This window comes from Elephas maximus, chromosome 7, assembly GCF_024166365.1.
Source record: "Elephas maximus indicus isolate mEleMax1 chromosome 7, mEleMax1 primary haplotype, whole genome shotgun sequence".
NCBI lineage: Eukaryota > Metazoa > Chordata > Mammalia > Proboscidea > Elephantidae > Elephas > Elephas maximus.
Genome location: NC_064825.1, coordinates 43440357 through 43453186, shown reverse-complemented (window position 1 = coordinate 43453186; position 12830 = coordinate 43440357). Strand labels below are relative to the sequence as shown.

The 12830-nt window shown below is 44.1% G+C and overlaps 1 protein-coding gene across 2 annotated transcripts in view; it reads right to left on the bottom strand.

Moving 5' to 3' along the window:
• The window catches only part of TENM4 (teneurin transmembrane protein 4), an 887828-nt gene that overhangs the window by 16226 nt on the left and 858772 nt on the right, over positions 1–12830 (bottom strand). For both annotated transcript variants that reach the window (XM_049889686.1, XM_049889688.1), the window contains 3 exons: positions 10512–10684; positions 5225–5460; positions 1354–1650 (listed from right to left, as the gene is read on the bottom strand). In XM_049889686.1, coding sequence (XP_049745643.1) covers positions 1354–1650; positions 5225–5460; positions 10512–10684 — 706 coding nt within the window. The remainder of the gene's footprint in view (positions 1–1353; positions 1651–5224; positions 5461–10511; positions 10685–12830) is intronic.

The window sequence follows — 12830 nt, the reverse complement described above, 5'->3', positions numbered from 1 at the left end:
GGAATGAAAGTCCAAGGAAGCTGGTACTTCTCCCAAGTTATACCCAAATCAGAGCTTTCCAACCAGTGTGGCACACAGGATACTATAAATAGGGGATGGATGTGCTAAGATGAGGCCTTCTCTGAGCTCTTAGCCTTGGCAGGGCCTGGGGTCCCAGAGCACTCATGCCATTTGTTTTCTATGGTGAGCATCCTTGCTGGTCTACCGCATTCTGTGGTATGAAGACGATCATTTTTGCATGTGATACTGTGTGAGGAAGGTTGGGAAGTGCTGGTCTGAAGTATTTGAGGCACTTTCCCTACTGGTTTCCTTGCTCCCAACGCCTTCTCAAATCAATCTTTCTGCTGAAGCAAGAAGGGTTTTCCTAAAATAAAAGTCTGACAATGCCTATTGCCTACTAAACAACTTCTGTTGACTGTCTATGGCCTCCAGGATAAAGACCATCTCTGAGAACGGCCTTTAAGGGTTTGCACGATTGTTTATGTAGTAACAGGTCATACACCTACCCTGGGGTGGGGCAGGCTGTGACGGTAATGGAAAAACCTGGATTGTACAACTGATTCATTGTATGGCCTTAGGAAAGTTCTTTCCCTCTCTGGGTTTGGTTTTCTTCTTAGCACTACTAGAGAACATTAGTCTCAGAGTTGCTCATCCAGCATAAGGTTGGGGAGACTGACCACAGAGAAAGCAGAATCTGGACCCTGGACAGGGGACCAAGAGCCCTGGACAGGGCGCCAGGAGCAGGAAACAAAGCAGGGAGCAGATACCAGAAGTGAGGCATGAGATATGGACTCTGCCTCACACAAAATGCAACAGAGCTACCGTCTTCTCTGATTTGGGTCCAGCTTTTGATTTCAGATCCTTTCTGTGTCCTAGTTCCTGGGATAAAATGAATCCTGACCTGAAGCAAAAGGCATTTATTAAGGCCCCACTCCTCTCAACCCAACACTCAAAGCTCATGATTAAGCACCTTCTGCCTTAGTACTAATACTTAGGCTTCTGTCTTGTTCTCTGTGACTGGATCTCACCATGTGCCTAGACTTGGGAGCAGTCTCCTGCCCTGGGTCCTGAGTCTTGCTCTGTGAGTCCAGTTAGTGCTTGGGCGTGGTACCAACCCCAGTCTATCAGGTGGTATTTTTACATTCTTCTGCTTCAGGACCCCCATCCACCACTGTATCACCATGATCCATTCAGATATCCCTTGAGGCCCCCTGACTGTCTAAGACAGTTTTTTCTGAACATAGGTTAGGACCGTCACATTGAGGTCGGCAGGCTGGGCCTGGCCATAGATTGAACCACAATGACTGGCCTTCTACGTGGTGCAGCCAGTGATAGAGGAAGACAGACACCTGCCTTTTCTAAGTATGTATAGCTCCATGTCTTCCCGTCAGCAAAGATCCTGGATGTGATGCGACCTGCCTGGTCGTATTCCATTCTCTCAGACATGATACCCCTCTGGATGCCAGCAATGTGGCCCCCCGGGGAGTATGTCACGTTGACGCCGTTCAGCCTGCTGCTGGGTGACCAGAGGCTGGGCCGCCCCGCCTGGTCGTACAGGATCCGTAGAGTGAACTTGCGGTGGTCATCGTAGATCTTCTCTGTGCGTGTCACACGGTCAAAATCCAGAGACAAGAGGTTTCGGTTGTGAACCTGGGGAAGGGGTAGGAAGAAAAGAGAAAATTAATCTGCACATTGAGAACTTTGGTCTCATGGCCACTCTGGCTCTCAACTATACTGAGATGCTCCTGGTTAGAGGAGGCAGCACAGGTCCTGGTTCTGTCACTTGTCAGCTCCATGAAGTTTCCTCATCTGTAAAGTGGGAATAATAATGCCAACTGTGTAGGCCTGTTGTGAAGATAAAGACAATGCAGGTGCTGAGGAAATAGTTGCTGTTAAAGAAGATGATCCACATCACTTTCTAATGTGGACATATGAACAAAGGCGGGTCTTTTTTGGATCCCTCCTAAAAAGAGGGAGGCTAAGAAAATAAATACCTGACCCCGCCTATTATGTGCCAGCAACTGTGCTAGTATTTAACATATAATATCTCATCTAGGCCTGAGGAAACCAAGGCTTGGGAGGTGAAAGGCCTAGCCCCAGATCCTGTGGCTGGTGAGTGATGAGTCTAGATTTGACTCTTACCACTGCAGTGTGCCAACAAATGCTCAGTGGTCCTCTGAGTGGGCCCTACCCTTCTCAGGGCTCTTCCCATCCCATCTACCTGGGGTCTCTCCTGCCCTTCCCTAACACAGTTAGGGCTTCTTGTTCACCTCAGTCAGGCCAAAAGCATATTCTGAGCCCCTTGTAGTGGAGGCCCTGGGGGATTGTTGTTCGAGTGTGTGGCAGCTTCTGGCTGAGGGCTGACTGAGGACACAGCCCCCGCTTTGGGATATTTTGCTCCCGTCTCTAGGATCAGGAGCCCCTTGTATGATCTCCACCCAGTCTGCTAGGTCAACACACAATTCAATTTTCTTTCACAGTCAGAAATACAGGACTCTGATAGGGATAGCAATAAGTCAGGGTTTTTCATATTTTAATAAAGAAAAATACTCCTGGGGTCTGTTTCTATATTTAGACCTACCTCTTAGGTATTGGCTGCCTCTGAAACCCTGCCAGGTAGTCTGAAGCTAAAATGATGGTTCCCTCTCATTGGTTCTTGGTCTTATGGGGCATTTGGGCACATTTTCTTTCCTTCTATTAGTCACTGGTTAACTTTGACTAGTAGCAAGGAAGACTCAGAGGAAAGCAGGTAATTTAGATCCCATGGTGCAAAACTCCACATGTGAACTGAGGTAATGAAAGGCCCCTTTGGAGCTTTATATGGTTAAAAAAAAAGAAAGAAAGAAAGAAAGAAAAAAGGGGGGTCCAGCACTAGAAATTAAGGCTAGGATTCTAGCCTCCACTTTGTGATCAACTTTCTGTGTGATCTTGGGCAAGTCCCTTGCCTTCTCTGAGTCTCGATTCTTCCTCTGTAAAACTACAGGGTGGTTGTTGTGAGGCTTGAAGAAACGTGTAAATTAGCTAGTAGACTGCTGGGCGTATAGAAGGTACTGAATAAATGGCTGCAATGATTTCCATTAAGCGACAGCAAATAATCATGGACCATCCTCCGTGGATGTACAGACGTGTGTTTCCCCCTTCTCCCCATATAAATTATAAAGCCCTGAAGATAAGGGTTTATAATGATGATGCCGAGATGACTTTAGCTGTGAATGGCCTGGTTATAATAAGGCTGCCTTCTCTGGGGTAATCAAACACAACTGCAAAAGCAAAACCAGCGTGGCAGACAATTCCCATGAAAAATAGAGGCGTTGGAGGCTGAAGCTGTGCTTTCCGCAGAGGAGGCAAAGGAAGATACAGGGGCTGCGCTGCCAGTGATGACGGGGACCTATTCAAAGAATCTTTTTGTAAGGTTCCCTTAGGGCCCCCCAGGGTGGTGACACCCAGCCAGCAGCCCCTCACACCCCCAGAGGACCCCTAGTGAAGGGGAGCTATACCTCTGTGGCAAAAATTAATAAAATTGAATTAAGCAGCTCACAGGGGAATCGCCTAATGCTTCCTGAGCTCGGCAGTGGTGGCAATGAGATTATTTTACATTTTTCTTTATTAAAAAATGAGCTCCATTATGGGGAGGCACACCCAGCCAACATTCTAATTCCACATGCTGCCACTGTGGGTGGCCATTTATTTCGGGAGGATGCGGAGATATGGCCACCCGACTGGAGCACCATTAATCTGTGGCTGGGAGAGGGACCAATTAAAGCTTGGGAAACTTTTAGTCCAGTTTGCACAGCAGAGAGGAAATCCTAATAGTACTAATCGCCACAGTTTATTGAACACCTGGCGTCTGTCAGCACCGAGTTAGGTGCTTTGAATATATTATCTTGTTACTGCAAAAGAAGCTGAGGCTCAGAGAAGTTCAGTTGCTCAAGGGTGCACACGCCCAGGCAGGAATCAAACCCAGGGACAACTTTCCATTTAGTACTGGGAAGAGGTGGTAGAGGCCGAAGATGTGCACGAAGGGAAGAATTCAAACAGGGAACTAGTGGGAGGCTGTTACTATGCCAGATAATTGTTAGGGTTCTTGGTTGAATTCTACTGAAGGAACCAGGAAAGTCTGGTTTTCTGGATTCTGTTGTGGGCACTGAGCTAAGAGACAGAGTACCTATTTTCTAATCTTTACCACCATCTTGCTGTGGGAAAAATCACTCGCCCTCGCTGGATCTTGGTCACCTCATGTATAAAACAGGGGTTTCGATGAACTTTCTTTGCTGAAAGGCAGGGACCCAAAAGAGTCTCAGATATGTTGCTATGCTGATGCTTCTGTGGTTTTTAGAACGTTGGGAACATTTGGCTCAGTTTTGTGGCTCACTTCAGCTTAGCACATATCCCCTGAGCCCCTGTTGCCTGCACGGTGCTGTGCTGGAAGCCAGGGCTAGTTCATTAGTGTTCACTTTCCCTATCACTTTCCTTTCTGAAGCTGGAGGGAAAATGAGTAGTCAGGCCCTGGGGCAGAGGCCACCCTCTACAGAAACAAGGGAAGTGAGGCAGACAAAGGGCTGATTTGGGGGATTTACGTATTGAAAAGCACTCTGAAATGCCAGGCTGCAGATGCCAAACCACTGACAGTGACAGCTATGGTGGTGGTAGTTCTACTCGTTTTGGAAGAATAACTATGTCTGAACAGAGTGGAAAATGTGGGTTAGGTTCCAAACAGTTCAAGTGAAATCTGGCACATGTAACAATAGTAATAACAATAATAATAATAGCAACAACAAGAACAGCTATTATTGACCACTTATTATGTGCCAGACTCTGAATGAGGCGCTTTATATATTATTTCTAATCCTTGTAGCACTGTGAAACTATTTTTATTTTCCCCATTTATGGAAAATGAAACGGAGGCTCTAAGAGATTACTGACTTGCCCAAGTTCACTGAGGAATGACACACAGCTGGAACTCCAGCTCAGCCCTAACAGCAAGGCCAGTGATCTTTCCAGAAGTAAAAACTGAAAAGATTGACAAGAGACTCTTACTACATGTGGTTCCTTGATTCATTTTCTCCCTTTTACAGATGAGGAACCTAAGGTCCCAGGAAAAGTTTTCTCCCTCAGATCAGTCCGGGGGAGTTTCAAGAACAGAACCTAGTTCTCCAGCCTTCCTCCTTCTTTCTTTTCCCACAAGATCCAGAGGCTGAGACCTGCTTGGTAAGGCCTTGCTCACCCTCAGCCGGCGCCCGAAGACGGTGACCTGGCCGCGAGCCTGCTCCTTGCGCTGCCTCCACTCTACCAGGTTGAGTCCGTTGTCAATGGGCAGCGTGACGTTCCTCTTGCCCACGGTGGGGTTGACGGTGCCGGCCAGCAGGTGGGGCTCTGTCTGTAGTGCCACCTCCATGCCATTGGCCAGCAGCAGCCGCAGGGAGCCGTCCGCCCCGATGTAGTAGCTGTTCCGGACTTGGTCTGAGGGAGAAGAGATGGACAAACTCTGCTCAAAAGGAGTGAGGGATGGAGGGAGATACGTGCTTTTGTTTCCTTCTGACTATGGGAATAATGTATAATCATTAAAAAAAAGTAGGAAAATATATGGAGGAGAAAAGACCACCCAATTATCCCAAAACCCAAAGAAAATTGTTGCTAATATTTTGGTGTATTCCCATATTTTATGATATTCCCTAAAACATTTATAAATAGTTAAAAATAGTTGCTTACAGAGCTTTTCACTGATCATTATACCATCACTAAATATTTTTTCACAAATATTCTTCTTAGTGGCTACATAGTATTCCATTGTTTGGTAATACTATAATTTATTTAAACAACAGTCAAAATAGAAATTCAGGGTGTTTTCACTTTTTCATAATTATAACACTGCAAATAAATATATTTTAAACCTTATGCCAAGTGAAAGAACCTAGACGGAAAAAGCCACATATCGTATGGCTGCATTTATACGAAATATCCAGAATAAGCAAATCTAGAGACAGAAAGTAGATTAGTCAGGGCAGGGGCTGGGGGTGGGGAGTGACCGCTAATGAGTACGTGGTTTTTGGGTGATGAAAACGTTCTGGAATTCGACAGTGGTGATGATTGCCCAACCTTGTAAATACACTAAAAATCACTAGAATTGTACATTTTAAAATGACAGATTTTATGGCATATGAATTATATCTCAACTGAAATATATTTATATATTTTGTGTAAATCAATACCTTCATTTTGGAATATTTCATCAAAATGGACTGTTAAAAATATAATTACTAGAGCAAAGGGTTGAACATTTTAAGGCCCTTGATATAGACTAGGGTAATAATGTTCTTTACAAAAGGTGAAAAATAACTCTAATATCTAAATTACTGACGAAATACTTTATATATGTGTGTGTACATATAAAATTTAATTGTATATATAATTTAATTATAAATTATTCAATAACATATATTTCATATTTAATATATATTTAATAATATATATTTAATGTATGTTTAAAATGACCCCTGGTGGTACACTGGTTAAGTGCTTGACTGCTAACCAAAAGGTCAGCGGTTTGAACCCACTCAGCCGCTCCACAGGAGAAAAGACCTGGTGAAGTGATAGGTTCTTGAAAAATTACAGCCTTGGAAACCCTCTGGGGCAGTTCTACTCTGTTATATGGCGTCGCTATGAGTCAGAATCGACTCAGTGGCACACAACAATATATATTTAATAAATCATTGTCATATATATACATGTATATGTGCACAGGTGCGTGTGTGTAATACATGACAATGATTTAAAAATAAATCTGATTTTGAAACGTTAAATTGATTAAAACATTCTAATTTGGATCTTTAGCTAAAAGAAACTTCCGGAGGAAAAAAGTAACTGTAAAATGTGTATTTAGCTTTTTCTAAAAATGGAACTATCTCTGAGTTTGCCTTGGAGCTTCCTGCCTGTTGCCTTTCCTCAGCTGTTTGTCTGCACTGCCTCTCTCTTCAGTAAATACTAGCCCAAGTCCTTCCTTCAAGGCTCTGCTCAAATGTCACCTCTTCCCAGAAGCTTCTCCTGTTCCTCTGGTCAGAATGAATGCTTCCCACTCTATATACCCACCAGCCTCTATATGTGTCTCATCAGTAGCCTTGCATTTGAGGGGTGTAGAGTTCACCACTCATATTTAATGAATTCTCAGATATCTTATTGCTTATTGTGAGCAGCACTATCCCCTCAGAGATTAAGAGCATGGACTTTGTAGTCAGGCTGTCTGGGTTCAAGTTCCAACTCTGCCACTGTCTTGCTGTAAGCCTTTGGGAAAGTTACTTAACCTCTCATGCCTTGGTTTCTTCATCTGTAAATTGGGGATAATAAATGTGTCCTTGTCTCATAAGGACGCCATGAGGATTAAGTGAGATGATAAATACGAAGAGGCGAGAACACTGCCTGGCACACAATAAATGTTATGTGAAAGGTAGCTATTACTAGTTTTATGTGCCTAGCACTTTACTATGCTAGCCACTGTCATGTATATCTCTTGTTTCTCCCTTCTATCTCCACCACTCCCACTTTACAAACTTGTTATAGTGAACTTTTCTAGCGTTGATCATGGCCCTTCAATAGTTCTTCATTGCCTTTAGATTAGCAGTTAAAAGAGTGAGCTCTAGAGCCTCTTTGTGTCGAAATACCCAGCTAGGTATGAGACTTTGGGCAAACTACTTAACCCCCCTGAGCCTCATTATTCTCATTTGGGAAATGGACATATTAATAACCCTACTTCATAGGGGGGTTGTGAGTATTAAATAAGACTATGATTATAAAAGGGAGTCCCTGGGTGGTGCAGACGGTTAAGTGCTCAATTACTAGCTGGAAAGTTGATGGTTTGAACCTACCCAGAGGTGCCCTGGAAGAGCTGGTGATCTTCCGAAAGATCACAGCCTTGAAAACCCTAGGGAGTAGTTCTACTCTGCACACATGGGGTCGCCACGAGTTAGAATCGACTTGACAGAAACTAACAACCAAAACCAAACCAAACCCAGTGCCGTCGAGTCGATTCCGACTCATAGTGACCCTGTAGGACAGAGTAGAACTTCCCCATAGCGTTTCCAAGGAGTGCCTGGCGGATTCAAACTGCTCACCCTTTGGTTAGCAGCTGTAGCACGTAACCACTACACCACCAAGGTTTCCAAATATATATATACATATATATATATATTACTTAATAAGTACTCCAAAACGCTAGCTGTCACTATTGTCATTAGGTTATGTATGTGCTCAGTAAACATTTGCTGGATTGAACTAAATGTGTTCCAGGCTATGTCAAGCAATAATGATGCATTTTTTGTATTGCATCTTCACTGTTAGAAGGCATCAAATCTACCCTTCTCTTGCACTCCCTCTTCCCTCCCTCTTTCTCCCTTTCTTTCTCACAAATACACAATTGTAAAATCTGCCTCAAACTTGCTATGCATTATTCACTGACAATCTGTATTTCACTTCCTTTGAACAGTGAAAAAGCCTGTGTCAATTTATCTTTTAAAGCTGCTCCTTGCTGAATCCACATATGTCCATTAATGGTGACTTTGGCAGGAACAGCATCTGTAGAGGCCCATCTCAGATGATCCCCATTTAATCTGGGCTGTGACTTCTCAAGGCTGCCGCTCATTAGTAGCTACTTCTTATTTCTTCCGTAGCTCACACATAAGATGAAAACTAAAGAGCTTTTCACAAAGACTCTACTGAGGTGGCTGTGAAACTGAGCACTGAGCCTGGTTTTGCAAGAAGGAAGAGGAGGTTGGCAAGTGTACCAAAGAGGAGAAACAGGTACCATGTTTTCTAGATTCCAAGTTGTACTTCTTCATTGCACATTTTAACATTTCTGAGATTGGAATTCGTCTTACAATCTTCGCATATGCTTAGAGCAGTGTGTCTTGTTTTTTCCCCACGTGAGAAGCTGCTATTCAATTGGTGAAAACGAAGGAAATGTAGCACTTTTGAATTAAAAAAAAAAGTTGACATAAGAAAGCTTGCATCAACCTTTGAACAAAATACTCAAAGCCAGCTTAACAGTATGGAGTGGATGGATGAGACGGTTCTTAACCACAGAGAAGAAATTAGGCCTGAAGGACAAGTGGCCCGAGTTGTCAGAGACCCTGCTGTCCTTGGTCAGGCAGAATCCTGGCTGGCTCTGAATTGGCACCATCTCTTGGCAATAACCCACTGAAGCATAAATACCTGGGGTGTGTCCCTACTCACTGCTAAAGGCACTTGGTAGGGAAGGAATTCCAGGGCTACCTTTCTCTTTCTTTGACTGAGAACCAGTATTGTTCTGGGAATTGTTGTTTTTTTTTTTTTTAAAAAAGACATAGGACTACATTTGGAAATAAAAATGGTTGTAAAAATATATAAACATTTATTTTCTTATGGTTAATCAAGCTGCCTGTTAATTCATTACTTAATCCAACAAGTACTTACAGAGTACTTACCAGCACATGCTAGTCTCTTTACATACACTGCCTGAAGACATCATCTGAGCAATCCCATGAAGCAGGTATTATAATAATTCACCCCCAGTTCCCAGACTGAAAAACTGAGGCTCAGGAAAGAAGAGTGACTGCACTCACTTCACAGTGGTAGGAACTGGCACAGTGGGCAGGGGTCCAGGTCTGTCTACCCAGAGCCCACGCGCTCTGCACTGCTCCACACCATTCAACATGGTTTCAACATACTTTCTTTTTCCAGAGGAGAAAACCAAGGGCCAGAGCAGGCAGACAACTTGCCCCAAGTCACATGGTGACGTGGTGACCAAATCAGGACTAGAATGTGGGCTTTCTGACTCCCTCCCAGTCTAAAGCTCTTTTTACTATTTTCTGTCAAAGCTGTTGGGAATACAAAGAGCCCTCCAGAGGGCTGGAAAAAATCAGGCAAGGCTTTCCGAAGTGAAAGCTTCTTTTCCTTGTGCTTACTAAGGCCAACAAAGCTACATGTCCCACCCTGGGTCACCACACCCCATGAAAACAACTGAGGCAGAAGATTCATAGCAACATTTCATTGTTGTGATTTACCCAATCAACACACACTGAGAAGAAGGGTCTCTTTTCTATGGAATCCTAGCAGAGGCACAAACTGTTCTCACCTGAGCTACAGGAAGGACTTCTTCACACCAAAATCCCTTTCATAATTAGGTATAATTATTCTTGTCCTTTGTCCACACCTGCACCAGTAGGAGCCTAAGTCTTTAATCTGAGAGCCATTAGAATGGTAGGATAGCAAGGCCACCTGGATGAGGAGCTAATGAATTCTCCACTCTTTATTCTGATGATAATGGATTGGGACAATGGATATTACTCAGAAGCTTCCGGGAGAGAATTTACAGGACTGAGGCTGGTGTGTGCTTTGCAAATTAGGAGGAAATACAGAGAGAAACCAGCTGTAACACTTTCCTGTTCCTAGATGCCCCAGAAGCACCTGTTTCTTGTGGCTTTTTCCTCCAGGGGTCTCCCCACCCCTCTGCCTCAAAGTCCCCAGGCCCCCAGCTGGCTTACCTTGCAACAGTGTATAGAAGGCACCTGAGGCAGATAAGTTGGTGGTTATGGTGACATCATCCTTGTTGGAGGTCTCTACCTGGACATGCACTGAGCTGTCTGTATCGCTTCGGAAACTGCTGACCTGGCCAGTGGGGAAGGTCACATTTGTCAGGCGGCCAAAGCTGTCATACCTGAAAACCAAGGAGTGGCACTGAGTAACAGAAATAAAATGATGCCCTAGTTGGAACCTGGCACATTCTTCCTAAAGCTCTAGTTTTGCATGTTGTTTCTCTTCCCGGTTGGATACATTTCCATGTTTCATATATCTCCTGCATGGGGCTTGGCACATAGTTTTTGGAATACAATACCATCTGCTGATTTACCTCTCCGAGTCTTCCTTTCCTAATCCATAAAATGGAGATAGTAACCTCTGCCCTACCTACTTTCCAGGGTTTCTGTGAGGAACACATGAATGTGCCCCTGAGCTACAAAATATCCACTCACAAAGGGATGAGATGATGGCCATGATGAGACTGTTGACCCAGAATCTCAGAGCTGGGGGACTCCCCAGAGGTGATCTGGTCCAACTTGATGTCTGAATATCCTCTGTAAAACCCTCAAGAAATGGTTATCCAGGGCTTTTCTGAACTGCACTAGAAATGGAGAAACCATTACCCAGGAGCTTCCTGGGCTGCTGCAAATCATGGGGAAAGGGGATCAGAATCCAAACCAGGACTCTCCTGCCCCATAAGCAGGTTAGTCAGATGGGTTCTTGCAACCTCTTCCCACCCAGCACTAAGTAGCTATGTGTCTGCGCCTCTCAGAACCTATGGCTTTGGCCTGATGTGGTCTGTCTGAAGCATCATAATTGAACCTTAATTCTCTTCCTCATTCACCTGATAGTAATAAAAGAAATACCCACCAATATTGAGCACCTACTATGTACCATGCATGGTTCCAGTTGCTTTTCATTCATTCTCTCGTTTAATCCTCACAGCTAGTCTAAATGGTATGTATTGTCTCCATTTCACCTAAGAGGGGATTGAGGCTCAGAAAAGTGAAGTCACCTGCTCCAGGTCACGCAGCTAACAAGTGGGGTAGAGTCAAAACTCAGCTCTGCCTATTTCTTTCTTTTCTTTTTTTTTTTTTTTAATAATTTTTATTGAGCTTTAAGTGAACGTTTACAAATCAAGTCAGTCTGTCACATATAAGCTTATATACACCTTACTCCATACTCCCACTTACTCTCCCCCTAATGAGTCAGCCCTTCCAGTCTCTCCTTTTGTGACAATTTTGCCAGTTTCTAACCCTCTCTACCCTCCTATCTCCCCTCCAGACAGGAGTTGCCAACACAGTCTCAAGTGTCCACCTGATACAAGTAGCTCACTCTTCATCAGCATCTCTCTCCAACCCATTGTCCAGTCCCTTCCATGTCTGATGAGTTGTCGTCGGGAATGGTTCCTGTCCTGGGCCAACAGAAGGTTTGGGGACCATGACCGCCGGGATTCTTCTAATCTCAGTCAGACCATTAAGTCTGGTCTTTTTATGAGAATTTCAGGTCTGCATCCCACTGCTCTCCTGCACCCTCAGGGGTTCTCTGTTGTACTCCCTGTTAGGGCAGTCATCGGTTGTGGCCGGGCACCATCTAGTTCTTCTGGTCTCAGGATGATGTAAGTCTCTAGTTCATGTGGCCCTTTCTGTCTCTTGGGCTCAAAATTATCTTGTGACCTTCGTATTCTTCATTCTTCTTTGATCCACGTGGGTTGAGACCAATTGATGCATCTTAGGTGGCCACTTGTTAGCATTTAAGGCCCCAGATGCCACACTTCAAAGTGGAATGCAGAATGTTTTCTTAATAGAATTTATTTTGCCAGTTGACTTAGATGTCCCCTGAAGCCAAGTCCCCAAACCCCCGCCCTTGCTCCGCTGACCTTCAAAGCATTCAGTTTATCCCATAAACTTCTTTGCTTTTGGTCCAGTCCAGTTGAGCTGACCTTCCGTGTATTGAGTATTGTCCTTCCCTTCACTTAAAGTAGTTCTCATCTACTAACTAATCAGTAAATAACCCTCTCCCACCCTCCCTCCCTCCCTCCCCCCCTCGTAACCACAAAAGTATGTGTTCTCAATTTATACTATTTCTCAACATCTTATAATAGTATAGTAGTGGTCTTATACAATATTTGTCCTTTTGCCTCTGACTAATTTCGCTCAGCATAATGCCTTCCAGGTTCCTCCATGTTATGAAATGTTTCACAGATTTGTCACTCTTCTTTATCGATGCATAGTATTCCATTGTGTGAATATACCACAATTTATTTAACCATTCATCCGTTGATG